Source organism: Heterodontus francisci, chromosome 29, assembly GCF_036365525.1.
Source record: "Heterodontus francisci isolate sHetFra1 chromosome 29, sHetFra1.hap1, whole genome shotgun sequence".
In the NCBI taxonomy this organism is placed as follows: Eukaryota; Metazoa; Chordata; class Chondrichthyes; order Heterodontiformes; family Heterodontidae; genus Heterodontus; species Heterodontus francisci.
The window spans coordinates 43,193,571-43,214,902 of NC_090399.1; the positions used below are offsets into that span (position 1 = coordinate 43,193,571).

At 48.0% G+C, this 21,332-nt stretch overlaps 1 protein-coding gene across 1 annotated transcript in view; it reads right to left on the bottom strand.

Moving 5' to 3' along the window:
* Positions 1 to 21,332, bottom strand: part of LOC137345808 (collagen alpha-2(XI) chain-like) — a 730,020-nt gene that overhangs the window by 29,127 nt on the left and 679,561 nt on the right. Inside the window, exons 54-58 of the mRNA XM_068009057.1 lie at positions 18,259 to 18,312; positions 6,713 to 6,766; positions 6,564 to 6,617; positions 6,069 to 6,122; positions 5,038 to 5,145 (exon numbers count right to left, since the gene is read on the bottom strand). Coding sequence (XP_067865158.1) covers positions 5,038 to 5,145; positions 6,069 to 6,122; positions 6,564 to 6,617; positions 6,713 to 6,766; positions 18,259 to 18,312 — 324 coding nt within the window. The remainder of the gene's footprint in view (positions 1 to 5,037; positions 5,146 to 6,068; positions 6,123 to 6,563; positions 6,618 to 6,712; positions 6,767 to 18,258; positions 18,313 to 21,332) is intronic.

The following is a 21,332-nucleotide window of genomic DNA, read 5'->3' on the forward strand; positions in this document are numbered from 1 at the left end:
GTGAGAGAGATGAGGACGGAGAGAGGCGGGGGATGGTGAGAGAGACGAGGACGGAGAGAGGCGGGGGATGGTGAGAGAGACGAGGACGAAGAGAGGCGGGGGATGGTGAGAGAGGCAAGGATACGAGGGGAAGTAGGACGGAGAGAGGCACGGGGACGGAGAGGGGCAGGTGGACGGAGAGAGACAGGGGGACGGAGAGGGACAGAGGGACGGAGAGGGACAGGGGGACGGAGAGGGACAGGGGGACGGAGAGAGGCAGGGGGACTGGAGAGAGACAGGGGGATGGAGAGGGGCAGGGGTAGGGAGAGGGGCAGAGGGACGGAGAGAGGCAGAGGGACAGAGAGATAGAGGGACGGACAGAGGCGGGGGGCTCCCACACATAAGGCCATCCCCACACCTCGCGTACTCCCATACACATCTCACAGACTCTGAATGAGAGGCCGTGAGTGGTAGAAAGGCAGGAACGAAAGCCAGGACGAGGGCCTGGTGACACCTTTCCCACCTCATGCTGCCGGACAAGATTCACAGCTGTTCTGCCCCCTTCGACATTATGGAGGCTCCTTTACCTGTCTCTGACACTCGGGCAGCTTCTCCCACAGTGTGCACACAAACATCTTGCCCCGCACACAGGACATACTCCTGTCCTGTCCAGCGCTGCTCATTCCCATCCCACAGTGTGGGTCTTCACCGTGTTGGTGAGCTGCTGTACACATCTCCTGTACTGGTTTGGTCACGGTGTGGCCTGGTCCAATCTGCACCTTCTCCTTTGTTATCTCTTGCCCCACCCCCACCTCACTTGCTTATAATCTGTGACTTTTCTAATATTTGTCAGTTCCGAAGAAGGGTCACTGACCCGAAACGTTAACTCTGCTTCTCTTTCCACAGATGCTGCCAGACCTGCTGAGTGATTCCAGCATTTCCTGTTTTTGTTTCCTGTACTGGTGGGTTTGTACGCGTTCCCACCTCACGGAGCCGTACAGGCTCCTGCCTCACCTTCTACAACAGAGTACTGACCCCTGTCTAAAGCATTAACCGGCCAAGAACTAGATTTACCAGAATGGTACCGGGGATGAAGGAGTTCAGTTATGCGGAGAGACTGGTGAAGCTGGGATTGTTCTCCTTCGAGCGGAGAAGGTTAAGAGGACATTTAATGGAGGTGTAGATCATAGAGTAATGGAGCCATTGACATCACATTGAGTCCTTGTTGGTTCTTCATGGAGCAAGCCAGTCAGTCCCACTCCCCTGCTCCATCCCTGTAGCCCTGCAGGTTTATTTCCCTCAAGTGTCCATCCAATTTCCGTTTGAAATTATTGATCATCTCCGCTTCCACCACCCTGGTGGGCAGCGAGTTTCAGTTCTTCCTCATATTCCCCCTGCATCTCTTGCCCAAAACCTTCAATCTGTGTCCCCTAGTCCTTGTACCATTTGTTAGTGGGAACAGTTTTTCCTTGTCTAACTTATCTAAGCCTGTCATAATCTTGCACACTTCTATTAAATCTCCCTTCAATCTCCTTTGTTCTCAGGAGAACAAACCCAGCTTTTCCAACCGAACCTTGTAACTAAAATCCTCTATCCCTGGAACCATTCTGGTAAATCTCCTCTGCATCCTCTCAATGACCCTCCTATCCTTCCTAAAGTGTGGTGACCAGAACTGGATGCAATACTCCAGTCGGGGCCTAATCAGATCTCTATAAAGGTTCAGCAGAACTTCCCTGCTTTTGTATTCAATACTTCTATTTATGAAGCCCAAGATCCCACATGCTTTACTAACCACTCTCTCTCAGTATGTCCTACCACCTTCAAAGATCGATGCACATGCACCCCCAGGTCCCTCTGTTCCTGCACACTCTAGAACTGTGCCATTAACTATATATTGCCTCTCCCTATTCCTTCTGCCAAAATGCATCACCTCACATTTGTCAGGATTAAATTCCATCTGCCACCAGTCTGCCCATTCTGCTAGCCTGTCTATGTCCTGTTGCAGGCAATTCGTATCATAGAACATAGAACAGTACAGCACAGTACAGGCCCTTCGGCCCACGATGTTGTGCTGAACCTTTAACCTACTCTAAGATCAAACTAACTACCGACCCTTCATTCTACTATCATCCATGTACCGATCCAAGAGTCGCGTAAATGCCCCTAATGTATCTGCTTCTACTACCACCGCTGGCAGTGCATTCCACGCACCCACCACTCTCTGTGTAAAGAACCTACCTCTGACATCTCCCCGAAACCTTCCTCCAATCACCTTAAAATTATGCCCCCTGGTGATAGCCCTTTCCACCCTGGGAAAAAGTCTCTGGCTATCCACTCTATCTATACCTCTCATCATCTTGTACACCTCTATCAAGTCACCTCTCATCCTTCTTCGCTCCAATGAGAAAAGCCCTAGCTCCCTCAATCTCTCTTCGTAGGACATGCCCTCCAGTCCAGGCAGCATCCTGGTAAATCTCCTCTGCACCCTCTCTAAAGCTTCCACAATATTCCAAGTGTGGTCGAGCCAGAGTCTTATAGAGCTGCAGCATAACCTCGCGGCTCTTAAACTCAATCCCCCTGTTAATGAAAGCCAACACACCATACGCCTTCTTAACAACCCTATCAACTTGGGTGGCAACTTTGAGCGATCTATGGACACGGACCCCAAGATCCCTCTGTTCCTCCACACTACCAAGAATCCTGTCTTTAAGCCTGTATTCCGCATTCAAATTCGACCTTCTAAAATGAATCACTTCACACTTTTCCAGGTTGAACTCTATCTGCAACTTCTCAGCCCAGCTCTGCATCCTGTCAATGTCCCGTTGCAAGCTACAACAGCCTTCCACACTATCCACAACTCCAGCAACCTTCGTGTCATCGGCAAACTTGCTAACCCAGCCTTCCACTTCCTCATCCAAGTCATTTATAAAAATCACAAAGAGCAGAGGTCCCAGAACAGATCCCTGTGGAACACCACTGGTCACCGAGCTCCATGCTGAATACTTTCCATCTACTACCACCCTCTGACTTCTATGGGCCAGCCAATTTTGTATCCAGGCAGCCAACTTTCCCTGAATCCCATGCCTCCTTACTTTCTGAATGAGCCTACCATGCGGAACCTTATCAAACGCCTTGCTTAAATCCATATACACCACATCCACTGCTCTTCCTTCATCAATGTGTTTTGTCACATCTTCAAAGAATTCAGTAAGGCTTGTGAGGCATGACCTGCCCCTCACAAAGCCATGCTGACTGTTTCTAATCAAACCATGCTTTTCCAAATAATCATAAATCCTGTCTCTCAGAATCCTCTCCAATAATTTGCCCACGACCGACGTAAGACTGACTGGTCTATAATTCCCAGGGTTATCCCTATTCCCTTTCTTGAACAAAGGAACAACATTGGCCACCCTCCAATCATCCGGTACTACTCCAGTGGACAGTGAAGACACAAAGATCATCGCCAAAGGCGCAGCAATCTCTTCCCTCGCTTCCCGTAATATCCTTGGGTATATCCCGTCTGGCCCCGGGGACTTATCTGTCCTCATATCATTCAAAATTTCCAGCACATCCTCCCTCTTAACCTCAACCTGTTCGAGCATATCAGCCTGTTCCACGCTGTCCTCACAAACGACCAGGTCCATCTCACTAGTGAATACTGAAGCAAAGTATTCATTTAGGACCTCCCCTACCTCCTCCGACTCCAGGCACAAGTTCCCTCCACTATCCCTGATCGGCCCTACCCTCACTCTGGCCATCCTCTTGTTCCTCACATAAGTGTCGAACGCCTTGGGATTTTCCTTAATCCTACCCGCCAAGACTTTTTCATGTCCCCTTCTAGCTCTCCTAAGTCCATTCTTCAGTTCCTTCCTGGCTACCTTGTAACCCTCTAGAGCCCTGTCTGATCCTTGCTTCCTCAACCTTAAGTAAGCTTCCTTCTTCCTCTTGACTAGCTGTTCCACATCTCTTGTCATCCAAGGTTCCTTCACCCTACCATCCCTTCCCTGCCTCATCGGGACAAACCTATCCAGCAGTCGCAGCAAGTGCTCCCTAAACAACCTCCACATTTCTGTCATGCATTTCCCTGAGAACATCTGTTCCCAATTTATGCTCCCCAGTTCCTGCCTAATAGCATTGTAATTCCCCCTCCCCCAATTAAATATTTTCCCATCCCGTCTGCTCCTGTCCCTCTCCATGACTATAGTAAAGGTCAGGGAGTTGTGATCACCATCACCGAAATGTTCTCCCACCGAGAGATCTGCCACCTGGCCTGGTTCGTTGCCAAGCACCAAGTCCAACATAGCCTCCCCTCTAGTCGGCCTATCTACATATTGAGTCAGGAAACCTTCCTGGACACACCTGACAAAAACTGCTCCATCCAAACGATTTGCACTAAGGAGGTTCCAATCAATATTAGGGAAGTTGAAGTCACCCATGACAACAACCCTGATTGCCACATCTCCAGGTTTGATGTCATCGGCAAATCTTGAAATTCTACTCTGGAGAAATAGTTTTCATTGGTTGGAAGGTCAGTAACTGGAGGACACAGATTTTAGATAGTTAGCTGAAGGGGGAGATGAGGAGTTTTTGTTTTAATTCAGCGAGTTGTCATACTTAGCACAGCACTGCCTGAAACAACGGAACTGGATAAATACTTGAAGTGGAAAAATTTGTGGGGACAAGCGGAGGAGTGGTACTAAACGGATAGGTCTTTCCACGAGCCAGCACAGGCATGAAGGGCCAAATGGCCTCCTTCAGAGCTGTCTGATTCACCAATCCTCATGAGCTGAACCGCTGCACTGGAATAATTGCTAATGAGATGAAAAATAACCTGGGGTCCTTGAGCTATGAAAGGGACAAGACTCTTCATCTCTCTTACTCTCATCCTGGCACAAAACCCAAATGGTTCCTCACGGTTCCAATGGTAAAATCGTCCAAGTCATTTATGACCCAGAGGACACCTTTGAAGAGGCCTGGGTAGCTTCCCATTAAAACTGTACAGGCATGACGACCTGTGTCTACAATCTCCCGCTCTGCCAACAAAACAACCGGACTCACCACAGCACCTGGAATACCACGGAGACCCTCGGTACCCCGTTTCCCCGGGGTACCCTGCGGGCCGATGGGACCAGTCTTCCCAGGAGGCCCATTTGCTCCGGGTCCACCCTGAAATAAAAGTGAATGAGCCATTAGCACACGGAATCTTGGCAGTTATCGGGTCCCACTGCCACTGGGCCCTCCCTGGGACGTCACCTACTGGATTGGACAGAAAATCTCTTCCTCGCTCCTTTCCCCTTCCCCTCCCCACCAGCCCCAACCGGTGTTTGCCCCTCCTCCGCTTCGAGAGCCAGTGACCCCTGTGCGGGCTTCAGGACTAGGGGTTCCAGGAGCCTCTGGCAATCTTCACTTGCCACCCCCTCCCCCACCGACTCTGAGCGTCACAACAAACCCTAAAGGAGCTGCGAGAGGGCCGTCTCACCGACTTGTTGTCCCCTGCCATCATACATCGCCACCTCCAGGCTTCAACCTCGCTGATCTATCTGACTTACTGCTGGATTCCCCCGTGGCATTGCTCCGGATAGAGTGATCGTTTTATATCAGGACTTTTATAGTGCACTCTGCAGCATTCCGCTGCTGAAATGGGGCCTGTTTTAAGCATGTCCATCCCCCAAAGCCCAGGTAGCGTAAATGTCAAAATTGATGCAGCCCGAGGGCAGTTTCATTATTGTTCGATCAAGGAACGTAGAAGATTGGGAATGCCCGTGTCAGGTACAGGCTGCAGCTCAGAAACGTCCAGAATTTAAAGATGATTTTACGTCTTTAATAAAGTCTGACGTCCAGAGTGGACCCTGCCCCAAGCAATGTGGGCACCAGCTCGTCTCCCTCTGCTCCCGAGAACGCCTGTGGGCCTCTTCCCGACGGTACACCGAGCACTTACAAACTGCGCACACAAGGGAGAGGCAGACCCCATGGTGCCACCCATCTCAGTTCCATCACCTTCCCTGTCCCCATCTCTTTACCGACACAGGCAGACGCTCATCACTGAACCCAGAACAATGATAACAGGGTGGACTGTCAGAATCCGTTACCTTGCTTCCTTTCTCCCCCTCTCGGCCCTCTGGACCACGAGCTCCGGCCGGACCCTGGGAGAAAAGGTGAGACACAAAACCGGATGTTAGACCAGAAGGTGGACGTGGAAAGACAGACAACCAGCAGGGTGGAGGGAAGGACAGGGAGATGACATTGGAAACCACAGAAAGCCCTTTGTGGTCAACATGCAACCCAATCATGGTAAATTAACCCCAACACACCACAGCCTCTCAGTCAATATCCAAAGAACGCATTTACACGACCCATTCCACCACACTCACACAGCTCCAACACTGAGATATAAACCTCATACAGCTCCCAGATTTAGTTATGAACTTCCAATTTGGTCCACACATGGCTTCTGGGCTCCAGATGATCTCCGAGCAGGGCACAAGCCAGGGGCCTCCCTGCTCTGTGTTGCAGGGACACCCTGAGTAAACCTTCTCAGGCTGTAGGTTTCTCTCAGGGTCACACTACCGGAAATCTTTGCTTACCCTCTTTCCTGGTGGGCCCGGTGGGCCCACTTCCCCGGTCGGACCTGGCGACCCCTGCATGATAAGGAAAGGGAGAAAAAGGAGTCAGTTAATCTGAAGAGCCACCCAAAACACTGCAGGATCAGAGCACTCCCTCCATCCCCACTTACAGCTTGTCCTTGCTCGCCATCTTCTCCCCTTTCACCTTTGGCACCATCTTGACCCTAAAAAAGGACAAGAAACACAAGTCTAAGAATGACAACAACCAATCAGTCCGGTTTTAGGGGCCCAACTCCATCCTTCTTGAGAGGAGCATGCATTGTTGGGGGGTCAATTTTAAACAGGTTAACAATGGGACCAAAAGAGTAATATCTGCCCCTTCGTTTCCCCGGCACTGCGGGCGCACTTCTCAACTGCACAGGCTCTGAGCTGCAAGGCAAAAGCCTGAGGTCTACACTGCAGGACTCTGCCAAGCTCAAGAGGAGTTATGGATTAAATAAACCCCAAGCCTGTCACTAGACAATGCCCAGATTTGGCCAAGCCGGAGCAGATTGAGAGGGAAGGGGAGATTGAGGGAGAGGGAGGAAATCCAGGGTGTTGAGGCCCTGGGAGAGAGTGTGCTAAAACAGAGAAACACAAGGACACACAGAGATGGAAAAGCGCACAGGATGAGAAATTAGGATCTCAGGGAGAACAAGCAGGAAAGCAATGGTCATAATAGCGTTGATAGGATGGAGTGAAAGGAGATGAGATTCTGATGGAGAGACGGGTTAGTGAAAAGAGATGAGAGAACTATAACCTATCAGACTAGACTTGTATCCTGTCCACAGGTGAGATGTGCTAGAGCAGCCTGTCCAGATAGAGGAGCAGTATCCACATCTGGAACAACCTGTCCACATAGAGGAGCAGTATCCACATCTGGAACAACCTGTCCACATAGAGGAGCAGTATCCACATCTGGAACAACCTGTCCACATAGAGGAGCAGTATCCACATCTGGAACAACCTGTCCACATAGAGGAGCAGTATCCACATCTGGAACAACCTGTCCACATAGAGGAGCAGTATCCACATCTGGAACAACCTGTCCACATAGAGGAGCAGTATCCACATCTGGAACAACCTGTCCACATAGAGGAGCAGTATCCACATCTGGAACAACCTGTCCACATAGAGGAGCAGTATCCGCATCTAGAACAACCTGTCCACATAGAGGAGCAGTATCCACATGTGGAACAACCTGCCCAGATAGAGGAGCAGTATCCACATCTGGAACAACCTGCCCAGATAGTGGAGCAGTATCCACATCTAGAACAACCTGCCCAGATAGAGGATCAGTATCCACATCTGGAACTACCTGTCCACATAGAGGAGCAGTATCCACCTCTAGAACAACCTGTCCACATAGAGGAGCAGTATCCACATTTAGAACAACCTGTCCACATAGAGGAGCAGTATCCACATTTAGAACAACCTGTCCAGATATAGGAGCAGTATCCACATTTAGAACAACCTGTCAACATAGAGGAGCAGTATCCACATCTAGAACAACCTGTCCAGATAGAGGAGCAGTATCCACCTCTAGAACAACCTGTCCACATAGAGGAGCAGTATCCACCTCTAGAACAACCTGTCCACATAGAGGAGCAGTATCCACATCTAGAACAACCTGTCCACATAGAGGAGCAGTATCCACATCTAGAACAACCTGTCCACATAGAGGAGCAGTATCCACATCTAGAACAACCTGTCCACATAGAGGAGCAGTATCCACATCTAGAACAACCTGTCCACATAGAGGAGCAGTATCCACATCTAGAACAGCCTGTCCAGACATAGGAGCAGTATCCACATCTAGAACAACCTGTCCACATAGAGGAGCAGTATCCACATTTAGAACAACCTGTCCACATAGAGGAGCAGTATCCACTTCTAGAACAACCTGTCCACATAGAGGAGCAGTATCCACATCTAGAACAACCTGTCCAGATATAGGAGCAGTATCCACATCTAGAACAACCTGTCCACATATAGGAGCAGTATCCACATTTAGAACAACCTGTCCACATAGAGGAGCAGTATCCACATCTAGAACAACCTGTCCACATAGAGGAGCAGTATCCACATTTAGAACAACCTGTCCACATAGAGGAGCAGTATCCACATCTAGAACAACTTGCCCGCATAGAGGAGCAGTATCCACATCTAGAACAACCTGTCCAGATAGTGGAGCAGTATCCACATTTGGAACAAACTGTCCACATAGAGGAGCAGTATCCACATTTAGAACAACCTGTCCACATAGAGGAGCAGTATCCACATCTAGAACAACCTGTCCAGATAGTGGAGCAGTATCCACATTTGGAACAACCTGTCCACATAGAGGAGCAGTATCCACATTTAGAACAACCTGTCCACATAGAGGAGCAGTATCCACATCTAGAACAACCTGTCCAGATAGTGGAGCAGTATCCACATTTGGAACAACCTGTCCACATAGAGGAGCAGTATCCACATCTAGAACAACTTGTCCGCATAGAGGAGCAGTATCCACATCTAGAACAACCTGTCCACATAGAGGAGCAGTATCCACATCTAGAACAACCTGTCCACATAGAGGAGCAGTATCCTCATCTAGAACAACCTGTCCACATAGAGGAGCAGTATCCACATCTAGAACAACCTGTCCACATAGAGGAGCAGTATCCACATTTAGAACAACCTGTCCACATAGAGGAGCAGTATCCACATTTAGAACAACCTGTCCACATAGAGGAGCAGTATCCACATTTAGAACAACCTGTCCACATAGAGGAGCAGTATCCACATCTAGAACAACCTGTCCACATAGAGGAGCAGTATCCACATTCAGAACAACCTGTCCACATAGAGGAGCAGTATCCACATTTAGAACAACCTGTCCACATAGAGGAGCAGTATCCACATTTAGAACAACCTGTCCACATAGAGGAGCAGTATCCACATTTAGAACAACCTGTCCACATAGAGGAGCAGTATCCACATCTAGAACAACCTGTCCACATAGAGGAGCAGTATCCACATTCAGAACAACCTGTCCACATAGAGGAGCAGTATCCACATTTAGAACAACCTGTCCAGATAGAGGAGCAGTATCCACATTCAGAACAACCTGTCCACATAGAGGAGCAGTATCCACATTTAGAACAACCTGTCCAGATAGTGGAGCAGTATCCACATCTAGAACAACCTGTCCAGATAGAGGAGCAGTATCCACATTTAGAACAACCTGTCCACATAGAGGAGCAGTAGCCACATCTAGAACAGCCTGTCCAGACATAGGAGCAGTATCCACATCTAGAACAACCTGTCCACATAGAGGAGCAGTATCCACATCTTGAACAACCTGTCCACATAGAGGAGCAGTATCCACATCTAGAACAACCTGTCCACATAGAGGAGCAGTATCCACATTTAGAACAACCTGTCCAGATAGTGGAGCAGTATCCACATCTAGAACAACCTGTCCACATAGAGGAGCAGTATCCACATCTAGAACAGCCTGTCCAGACATAGGAGCAGTATCCACATCTAGAACAACCTGTCCACATAGAGGAGCAGTATCCACATCTTGAACAACCTGTCCACATAGAGGAGCAGTATCCACATCTAGAACAACCTGTCCACATAGAGGAGCAGTATCCACATTTAGAACAACCTGTCCACATAGAGGAGCAGCATCCACATCTAGAACAACCTGTCCAAATAGAGGAGCAGTATCCACATCTAGAACAACCTGTCCAGATATAGGAGCAGTATCCACATTTAGAACAACCTGTCCACATAGAGGAGCAGTATCCACATTTAGAACAACCTGTCCACATAGAGGAGCAGTATCCACATCTAGAACACCCTGTCCAGATAGAGGAGCAGTATCCACATTTGGAACAACCTGTCCACATAGAGGAGCAGTATCCACATCTAGAACAACCTGTCCACATAGAGGAGCAGTATCCACATCTAGAACAACCTGTCCACATAGAGGAGTAGTATCCACATCTAGAACAACCTGTCCACATAGAGGAGCAGTATCCACATCTAGAACAACCTGTCCACATAGAGGAGCAGTATCCACATCTAGAACAACCTGTCCACATAGAGGAGCAGTATCCACATCTAGAACAACCTGTCCACATAGAGGAGCAGTATCCACATTTAGAACAACCTGTCCACATAGAGGAGCAGCATCCACATTCAGAACAACCTGTCCACATAGAGGAGCAGTATCCACATTCAGAACAACCTGTCCACATAGAGGAGCAGTATCCACCTCTAGAACAACCTGTCCAGATAGAGGAGCAGTATCCACATCTAGAACAACCTGTCCAGATAGAGGAGCAGTATCCACATCTAGAACAACCTGTCCACATAGAGGAGCAGTATCCACATCTAGAACAACTTGTCCGCATAGAGGAGCAGTATCCACATCTAGAACAACCTGTCCACATAGAGGAGCAGTATCCACATCTAGAACAACCTGTCCACATAGAGGAGCAGTATCCACATTTAGAACAACCTGTCCACATAGAGGAGCAGCATCCACATTCAGAACAACCTGTCCACATAGAGGAGCAGTATCCACATCTAGAACAACCTGTCCACATAGAGGAGCAGTATCCACATCTAGAACAACTTGTCCGCATAGAGGAGCAGTATCCACATTTAGAACAACCTGTCCACATAGAGGAGCAGTATCCACATCTAGAACAACTTGTCCGCATAGAGGAGCAGTAACCACATCTAGAACAACCTGTCCACATAGAGGAGCAGTATCCACATCTAGAACAACCTGTCCACATAGAGGAGCAATATCCACATCTAGAACAACCTGTCCACATAGAGGAGCAGTATCCACATTTAGAACAACCTGTCCACAGAGAGGAGCAGTATCCACATCTAGAACAACCTGTCCACATAGAGGAGCAGTATCCACATCTAGAACAACCTGTCCACATAGAGGAGCAATATCCACATCTAGAACAACCTGTCCACATAGAGGAGCAGTATCCACATTTAGAACAACCTGTCCACAGAGAGGAGCAGTATCCACATCTAGAACAACCTGTCCACATAGAGGAGCAATATCCACATTTAGAACAACCTGTCCACATAGAGGAGCAGTATCCACATCTAGAACAACTTGTCCGCATAGAGGAGCAGTATCCACATTTAGAACAACCTGTCCAGATAGAGGAGCAGTATCCACATCTAGAACAACCTGTCCACATAGAGGAGCAGTATCCACATTTAGAACAACCTGTCCAGATAGAGGAGCAGTATCCACATCTAGAACAACCTGTCCACATAGAGGAGCAATATCCACATCTAGAACAACCTGTCCACATAGAGGAGCAATATCCACATTTAGAACAACCTGTCCACATAGAGGAGCAGTATCCACATTTAGAACAACCTGTCAACATAGAGGAGCAGTATCCACATCTAGAACAGCCTGTCCACATAGAGGAGCAATATCCACATCTAGAACAACCTGTCCACATAGAGGAGCAGTATCCACATTTAGAACAACCTGTCCACATAGAGGAGCAGTATCCACATTTAGAACAACCTGTCCACATAGAGGAGCAGTATCCACATCTAGAACAGCCTGTCCAGACATAGGAGCAGTATCCACATCTAGAACAACCTGTCCACATAGAGGAGCAGTATCCACATTTAGAACAACCTGTCCACATAGAGGAGCAGTATCCACTTCTAGAACAACCTGTCCACATAGAGGAGCAGTATCCACATCTAGAACAACCTGTCCAGATATAGGAGCAGTATCCACATCTAGAACAACCTGTCCACATATAGGAGCAGAATCCACATTTAGAACAACCTGTCCACATAGAGGAGCAGTATCCACATCTAGAACAACCTGTCCACATAGAGGAGCAGTATCCACATTTAGAACAACCTGTCCACATAGAGGAGCAGTATCCACATCTAGAACAACTTGCCCGCATAGAGGAGCAGTATCCACATTTAGAACAACCTGTCCAGATAGTGGAGCAGTATCCACATTTGGAACAACCTGTCCACATAGAGGAGCAGTATCCACATTTAGAACAACCTGTCCACATAGAGGAGCAGTATCCACATCTAGAACAACCTGTCCAGATAGTGGAGCAGTATCCACATTTGGAACAACCTGTCCACATAGAGGAGCAGTATCCACATTTAGAACAACCTGTCCACAAAGAGGAGCAGTATCCACATCTAGAACAACCTGTCCAGATAGTGGAGCAGTATCCACATTTGGAACAACCTGTCCACATAGAGGAGCAGTATCCACATCTAGAACAACCTGTCCAGATAGTGGAGCAGTATCCACATTTGGAACAACCTGTCCACATAGAGGAGCAGTATCCACATTTAGAACAACCTGTCCACATAGAGGAGCAGTATCCACATCTAGAACAACCTGTCCAGATAGTGGAGCAGTATCCACATTTGGAACAACCTGTCCACATAGAGGAGCAGTATCCACATCTAGAACAACCTGTCCACATAGAGGAGCAGTATCCACATCTAGAACAACTTGTCCGCATAGAGGAGCAGTATCCACATCTAGAACAACCTGTCCACATAGAGGAGCAGTATCCACATCTAGAACAACCTGTCCACATAGAGGAGCAGTATCCTCATCTAGAACAACCTGTCCACATAGAGGAGCAGTATCCACATCTAGAACAACCTGTCCACATAGAGGAGCAGTATCCACATTTAGAACAACCTGTCCACATAGAGGAGCAGCATCCACATTCAGAACAACCTGTCCACATAGAGGAGCAGTATCCACATTCAGAACAACCTGTCCACATAGAGGAGCAGTATCCACCTCTAGAACAACCTGTCCAGATAGAGGAGCAGTATCCACATCTAGAACAACCTGTCCAGATAGAGGAGCAGTATCCACATCTAGAACAACCTGTCCACATAGAGGAGCAGTATCCACATCAGAAGAACTTGTCCGCATAGAGGAGCAGTATCCACATCTAGAACAACCTGTCCACATAGAGGAGCAGTATCCACATCTAGAACAACCTGTCCACATAGAGGAGCAGTATCCACATTTAGAACAACCTGTCCACATAGAGGAGCAGCATCCACATTCAGAACAACCTGTCCACATAGAGGAGCAGTATCCACATCTAGAACAACTTGTCCGCATAGAGGAGCAGTATCCACATTTAGAACAACCTGTCCACATAGAGGAGCAGTATCCACATCTAGAACAACTTGTCCGCATAGAGGAGCAGTAACCACATCTAGAACAACCTGTCCACATAGAGGAGCAGTATCCACATCTAGAACAACTTGTCCGCATAGAGGAGCAGTATCCACATTTAGAACAACCTGTCCACATAGAGGAGCAGTATCCACATCTAGAACAACTTGTCCGCATAGAGGAGCAGTAACCACATCTAGAACAACCTGTCCACATAGAGGAGCAGTATCCACATCTAGAACAACCTGTCCACATAGAGGAGCAATATCCACATCTAGAACAACCTGTCCACATAGAGGAGCAGTATCCACATCTAGAACAACCTGTCCACATAGAGGAGCAGTATCCACATCTAGAACAACCTGTCCACATAGAGGAGCAATATCCACATCTAGAACAACCTGTCCACATAGAGAAGCAGTATCCACATTTAGAACAACCTGTCCACAGAGAGGAGCAGTATCCACATCTAGAACAACCTGTCCACATAGAGGAGCAGTATCCACATCTAGAACAACCTGTCCACATAGAGGAGCAATATCCACATCTAGAACAACCTGTCCACATAGAGGAGCAGTATCCACATTTAGAACAACCTGTCCACAGAGAGGAGCAGTATCCACATCTAGAACAACCTGTCCACATAGAGGAGCAATATCCACATTTAGAACAACCTGTCCACATAGAGGAGCAGTATCCACATCTAGAACAACTTGTCCGCATAGAGGAGCAGTATCCACATTTAGAACAACCTGTCCAGATAGTGGAGCAGTATCCACATCTAGAACAACCTGTCCACATAGAGGAGCAGTATCCACATTTAGAACAACCTGTCCACATAGAGGAGCAGTATCCACATCTAGAACAACCTGTCCACATAGAGGAGCAGTATCCACATCTAGAACAACCTGTCCACATAGAGGAGCAATATCCACATCTAGAACAACCTGTCCACATAGAGGAGCAGTATCCACATCTAGAACAACCTGTTCACATAGAGGAGCAGTATCCACATCTAGAACAACCTGTCCACATAGAGGAGCAGTATCCACATCTAGAACAACCTGTCCACATAGAGGAGCAGTATCCACATCTAGAACAACTTGTCCGCATAGAGGAGCAGTATCCACATTTAGAACAACCTGTCCACATAGAGGAGCAGTATCCACATCTAGAACAACCTGTCCACATAGAGGAGCAGTATCCACATCTAGAACAGCCTGTCCACATAGAGGAGCAATATCCACATTTAGAACAACCTGTCCACATAGAGGAGCAGTATCCACATCTAGAACAGCCTGTCCACATAGAGGAGCAGTATCCACATCTAGAACAACCTGTCCACATAGAGGAGCAATATCCACATCTAGAACAACCTGTCCACATAGAGGAGCAGTATCCACATCTAGAACAGCCTGTCCACATAGAGGAGCAATATCCACATTTAGAACAACCTGTCCACATAGAGGAGCAGTATCCACATCTAGAACAGCCTGTCCACATAGAGGAGCAATATCCACATCTAGAACAACCTGTCCACATAGAGGAGCAGTATCCACATCTAGAACAACCTGTCCACATAGAGGAGCAGTATCCACATTTAGAACAACCTGTCCACATAGAGGAGCAGTATCCACATCTAGAACAACCTGTCCACATAGAGGAGCAGTATCCACATCTAGAACAGCCTGTCCAGACATAGGAGCAGTATCCACATCTAGAACAACCTGTCCACATAGAGGAGCAGTATCCACATTTAGAACAACCTGTCCACATAGAGGAGCAGTATCCACATCTAGAACAACCTGTCCACATAGAGGAGCAGTATCCACATCTAGAACAACCTGTCCAGATATAGGAGCAGTATCCACATCTAGAACAACCTGTCCACATATAGGAGCAGTATCCACATTTAGAACAACCTGTCCACATAGAGGAGCAGTATCCACATCTAGAACAACCTGTCCACATAGAGGAGCAGTATCCACATTTAGAACAACCTGTCCACATAGAGGAGCAGTATCCACATCTAGAACAACTTGCCCGCATAGAGGAGCAGTATCCACATTTAGAACAACCTGTCCAGATAGTGGAGCAGTATCCACATTTGGAACAACCTGTCCACATAGAGGAGCAGTATCCACATTTAGAACAACCTGTCCAGATAGTGGAGCAGTATCCACATTTGGAACAACCTGTCCACATAGAGGAGCAGTATCCACATCTAGAACAACCTGTCCAGATAGTGGAGCAGTATCCACATTTGGAACAACCTGTCCACATAGAGGAGCAGTATCCACATTTAGAACAACCTGTCCACATAGAGGAGCAGTATCCACATCTAGAACAACCTGTCCACATAGAGGAGCAGTATCCACATCTAGAACAACCTGTCCAGATAGTGGAGCAGTATCCACATTTGGAACAACCTGTCCACATAGAGGAGCAGTATCCACATTTAGAACAACCTGTCCACATAGAGGAGCAGTATCCACATCTAGAACAACCTGTCCAGATAGTGGAGCAGTATCCACATTTAGAACAACCTGTCCACATAGAGGAGCAATATCCACATCTAGAACAACTTGTCCGCATAGAGGAGCAGTATCCACATCTAGAACAACCTGTCCACATAGAGGAGCAGTATCCACATCTAGAACAACCTGTCCACATAGAGGAGCAGTATCCACATCTAGAACAACCTGTCCACATAGAGGAGCAGTATCCACATCTAGAACAACTTGTCCGCATAGAGGAGCAGTATCCACATCTAGAACAACCTGTCCACATAGAGGAGCAGTATCCACATCTGGAACAACCTGTCCACATAGAGGAGCAGTATCCACATTTAGAACAACCTGTCCGCATAGAGGAGCAGTATCCACATCTAGAACAACCTGTCCACATAGAGGAGCAGTATCCACATCTAGAACAACTTGTCCGCATAGAGGAGCAGTATCCACATCTAGAACAACCTGTCCACATAGAGGAGCAGTATCCACATTTAGAACAACCTGTCCAGATAGTGGAGCAGTATCCACATTTGGAACAACCTGTCCACATAGAGGAGCAGTATCCACATCTAGAACAACCTGTCCACATAGAGGAGCAGTATCCCACGTCGAGAACCCTCTGACCTTGTAAAGCCTATGATAGAGGAAGGGAGGCAAGATCGCACTGGATGGAGGGTCCCACAGTTGAGGACACAGGCTTGTTGTAAAGGGCCGACTGAAGCAGGGGCTAAATCAGGAACTAAAGAACAGGTTGCCATTTCTGTATGTGTGCCTGACCTTGGAGAGCAGTGTCAAGGACAGAAAGGATTCTCATGCTGATCACAATCTGACAGGCTGTGACATGAATACTCCCCACATGACCATTTCCAGTTGTATTTAGTCCTATACAGCTGAGAGAGTATTATGGGGCATCCACGGCCACCGCAAATGAGAATCCCGTTGGATGTCAATACAGAATTCAGAGGTGAAGCTCTAGTTTCCACAAGGGCGGCACAGTGGTGCAGTGGTTAGCACCGCAGCCTCACAGCTCCAGCGACCCGGGTTCAATTCCGGGTACTGCCTGTGTGGAGTTTGCAAGTTCTCACTGTGTATGCGTGGGTTTCCTCCGGGTGCTCCAGTTTCCTCCCACATGCCAAAGACTTGCTGGTTGATAGGTAAATTGGCCATTATAAATTACCCCTAGGATAGGTAGGTGGTAGGGAAATATAGAGACTGGTGGGGATGTGGTAGGAATATGGGATTAGTGTAGGATTAGTATAAATGGGTGGTTGATGGTCGGCACAGACTTGGTGGGCCGAAGGGCCTGTTTCAGGCTGTATCTCTAAAAAAAAAGCTGGGACAGTCTGGAGTGGGATTCAAACCCTGCACCTTCTGACGCAGAGGCAGGAGGGAATGTTACCAACTGAATGAAAGGATCAGTCCAGATTGGGTAACAAAGAGCTGAGGCTGCATAGACTGTAGCAGAAAGGAATGGCTGAGGGAGGCAAAAACCCAACAAATATCAGAGAAAATGGAGCTGCAGCAGAGGATGAGCTTTAATTCAACGCAGGAATGATACAGGAAGGAGGAAGGCGTACAAGTTCCCCTCTGAGTCACACACCATCCTGACTTGGAACTACAGCACCATTCCTTCACTGTCGCTGGGTCAAAATCCTGGAACTCCCTTCCTAACAGCACTGTGGGTGTACCTACTCCACATGGGCTGCAGCGGTTCAAGAAGACAGCTCACCACCACCTTCTCAAGGGCAATTAGGGATGGGCAATAAATGCTGGCCTGGTCAGCGACACCCACATCCCCATGATGGGAAAAGAGAAACAGGAGATGAAACAAGAGCGCACAGTGTAGACAAACTTTCGACTGAGAATTTTTAATTGATAAAATTAAACAATAATGATGATCAGAAGGTTTGCAGAGATCATTCACACTTACACGTGGTCCAACTTCCCCAGGAGGGCCGGGATCACCAGGAAAACCAACAGGACCCTACAGGGAGAAAAAGAGATGGAATAAATGAGAGATCACACAAACTGCAGCATCATTACCACCCATTACAGCTGTGGGTTCAGACAGACAATGTCCCGTTACGGGCATGCGGGTTCAGACAGACAAGATCCGGTTACAGCAGTGGGTTCAGACAATGTTCGGTTACAGCAGTGGGTTCAGACAATGTTCAGTTACAGCAGTGGGTTCAGACAATGTTCGGTTACAGCAGTGGGTTCAGACAATGTCCGGTTACAGCAGTGGGTTCAGACAATGCTCGGTTACAGCTGTGGGTTCAGACAATGTCTGGTTGCAGTAGTGGGTTTAGACAATGTCCGGTTACAGCAGTGGGTACAGACAATGTCAGGTTACAGCAGTGGGTTTAGACAATGTTCGGTTACAGCAGTGGGTTCAGACAATGTTCGGTTACAGCAGTGGGTTCAGACAATGTTCAGTTACAGCAGTGGGTTCAGACAATGTCCGGTTACAGCAGTGGGTTCAGACAATGTCAGGTTACAGCAGTGGGTTCAGACAATATCTGGTTACAGCAGTGGGTTCAGACAATGTCTGGTGACAGCAGTGGGTTCAGACAATGTCAGGTTACAGCAGTGGGTTCAGACAATATCTGGTTACAGCAGTGGGTTCAGACAATGTCTGGTGACAGCAGTGGGTTCAGACAATGTCTGGTGACAGCAGTGGGTTCAGACAATGTCTGGTGACAGCAGTGGGTTCAGACAATGTCAGGTTACAGCAGTGGGTTCAGACAATATCTGGTTACAGCAGTAGGTTCAGACAATGTCTGGTGACAGCAGTGGGTTCAGACAATGTTCGGTTACAGCAGTGGGTTCAGACAATGTCAGGTTACAGCAGTGGGTTCAGACAATATCTGGTTACAGCAGTGGGTTCAGACAATGTCTGGTGACAGCAGTCGGTTCAGACAATGTTCGGTTACAGCAGTGGGTTCAAACAGACAATGTCCGGTTACAGCAGTGGGTTCAGACAATGTCTGGTGACAGCAGTGGGTTCAGACAATGTTCGGTTACAGCAGTGGGTTCAGACAATGTCTGGTGACAGCAGTGGGTTCAGACAATGTTCGGTTACAGCAGTGGGTTCAGACAATGTCTGGTGACAGCAGTGGGTTCAGACAATGTTTGGTTACAGCAGTGGGTTCAGACAATGTCTGGTGACAGCAGTGGGTTCAGACAATGTCCGGTTACAGCAGTGCGTTCAGACAATGTCAGGTTACAGCAGTGGGTTCAGACAATGTTCGGTTACAGCAGTGGGTTCAAACAGACAATGTCCGGTGACAGCAGTGGGTTCAGACAATGTCTGGTGACAGCAGTGGGTTCAGACAATGTCCTGTTACAGCAGTGGGTTCAGACAATGTCCTGTTACAGCAGTGGGTTCAGAAAATGTCCGGTTACAGCAGTGGGTTCAGACAATGTCCTGTTACAGCAGTGGGTTCAGACAATGTCCGGTTACAGCAGTGGGTTCAGACAATGTCTGGTGACAGCAGTGGGTTCAGACAATGTCCGGTTACAGCAGTGGGTTCAGACAATGTCAGGTTACAGCAGTGGGTTCAGAAAATGTCCTGTTACAGCAGTGGGTTCAGACAATGTCCTGTTACAGCAGTGGGTTCAGACAATGTCTGGTGACAGCAGTGGGTTCAGACAATGTCTGGTGACAGCAGTGGGTTCAGACAATGTCCGGTTACAGCAGTGGGTTCAGACAATGTTCGGTTACAGCAGTGGGTTCAGACAATGTCCTGTTACAGCAGTGGGTTCAGACAATGTCCGGTTACAGCAGTGGGTTCAGACAATGTCAGGTTACAGCAGTGGGTTCAGACAATGTCCGGTTACAGCAGTGGGTTCAGACAATGTCCTGTTACAGCAGTGGGTTCAGACAATGTCCGGTTACAGCAGTGGGTTCAGACAATGTCTGGTGACAGCAGTGGGTTCAGACAATGTTCGGTTACAGCAGTGGGTTCAGACAATGTCCGGTTACAGCAGTGGGTTCAGACAATGTCCGGTTACAGCAGTGGGTTCAGACAATGTCTGGTGACAGCAGTGGGTTCAGACAATGTTCGGTTACAGCAGTGGGTTCAGACAATGTCCGGTTACAGCAGTGGGTTCAGACAATGTCCGGTTACAGCAGTGGGTTCAGACAATGTCTGGTTACAGCAGTGGGTTCAGACAATGTTCGGTTACAGCAGTGGGTTCAGACAATGTTCAGTTACAGCAGTGGGTTCAGACAATGTCCTGTTACAGCAGTGGGTTCAGACAATGTCTGGTGACAGCAGTGGGTTCAGACAATGTTCGGTTACAGCAGTGGGTTCAGACAATGTCCGGTTACAGCAGTGGGTTCAGACAATGTTCGGTTACATCAGTGGGTTCAGACAATGTCAGGTTACAGCAGTGGGTTCAGACAATGTTCGGTTACAGCAGTGGGTTCAGACAATGTCTGGTTACAGCAGTGGGTTCAGACAATGTTCGGTTACAGCAGTGGGTTCAGACAATGTTCAGTTACAGCAGTGGGTTCAGACAATGTCCTGTTACAGCAGTGGGTTCAGACAATGTCTGGTGACAGCAGTGGGTTCAGACAATGTTCGGTTACAGCAGTGGGTTCAGACAATGTCCGGTTACAGCAGTGGGTTCAGACAATGTTCGGTTACATCAGTGGGTTCAGACAATGTCAGGTTACAGCAGTGGGTTCAGACAATGTCCGGTTACAGCAGTGGGTTCAGACAATGTTCGGTTACATCAGTGGGTTCAGACAATGTCAGGTTACAGCAGTGGGTTCAGACAATGTCCGGTTACAGCAGTGGGTTCAGACAATGTTCGGTTACAGCAGTGGGTTCAGACAATGTCCGGTTACAGCAGTGGGTTCAGACAATGTCAGGTTACAGCAGTGGGTTCAGACAATGTCCGGTTACAGCAGTGGGTTCAGACAATGTCCGGTTACATCAGTGGGTTCAGACAATGTCAGGTTACAGCAGTGGGTTCAGACAATGTCCGGTTACAGCA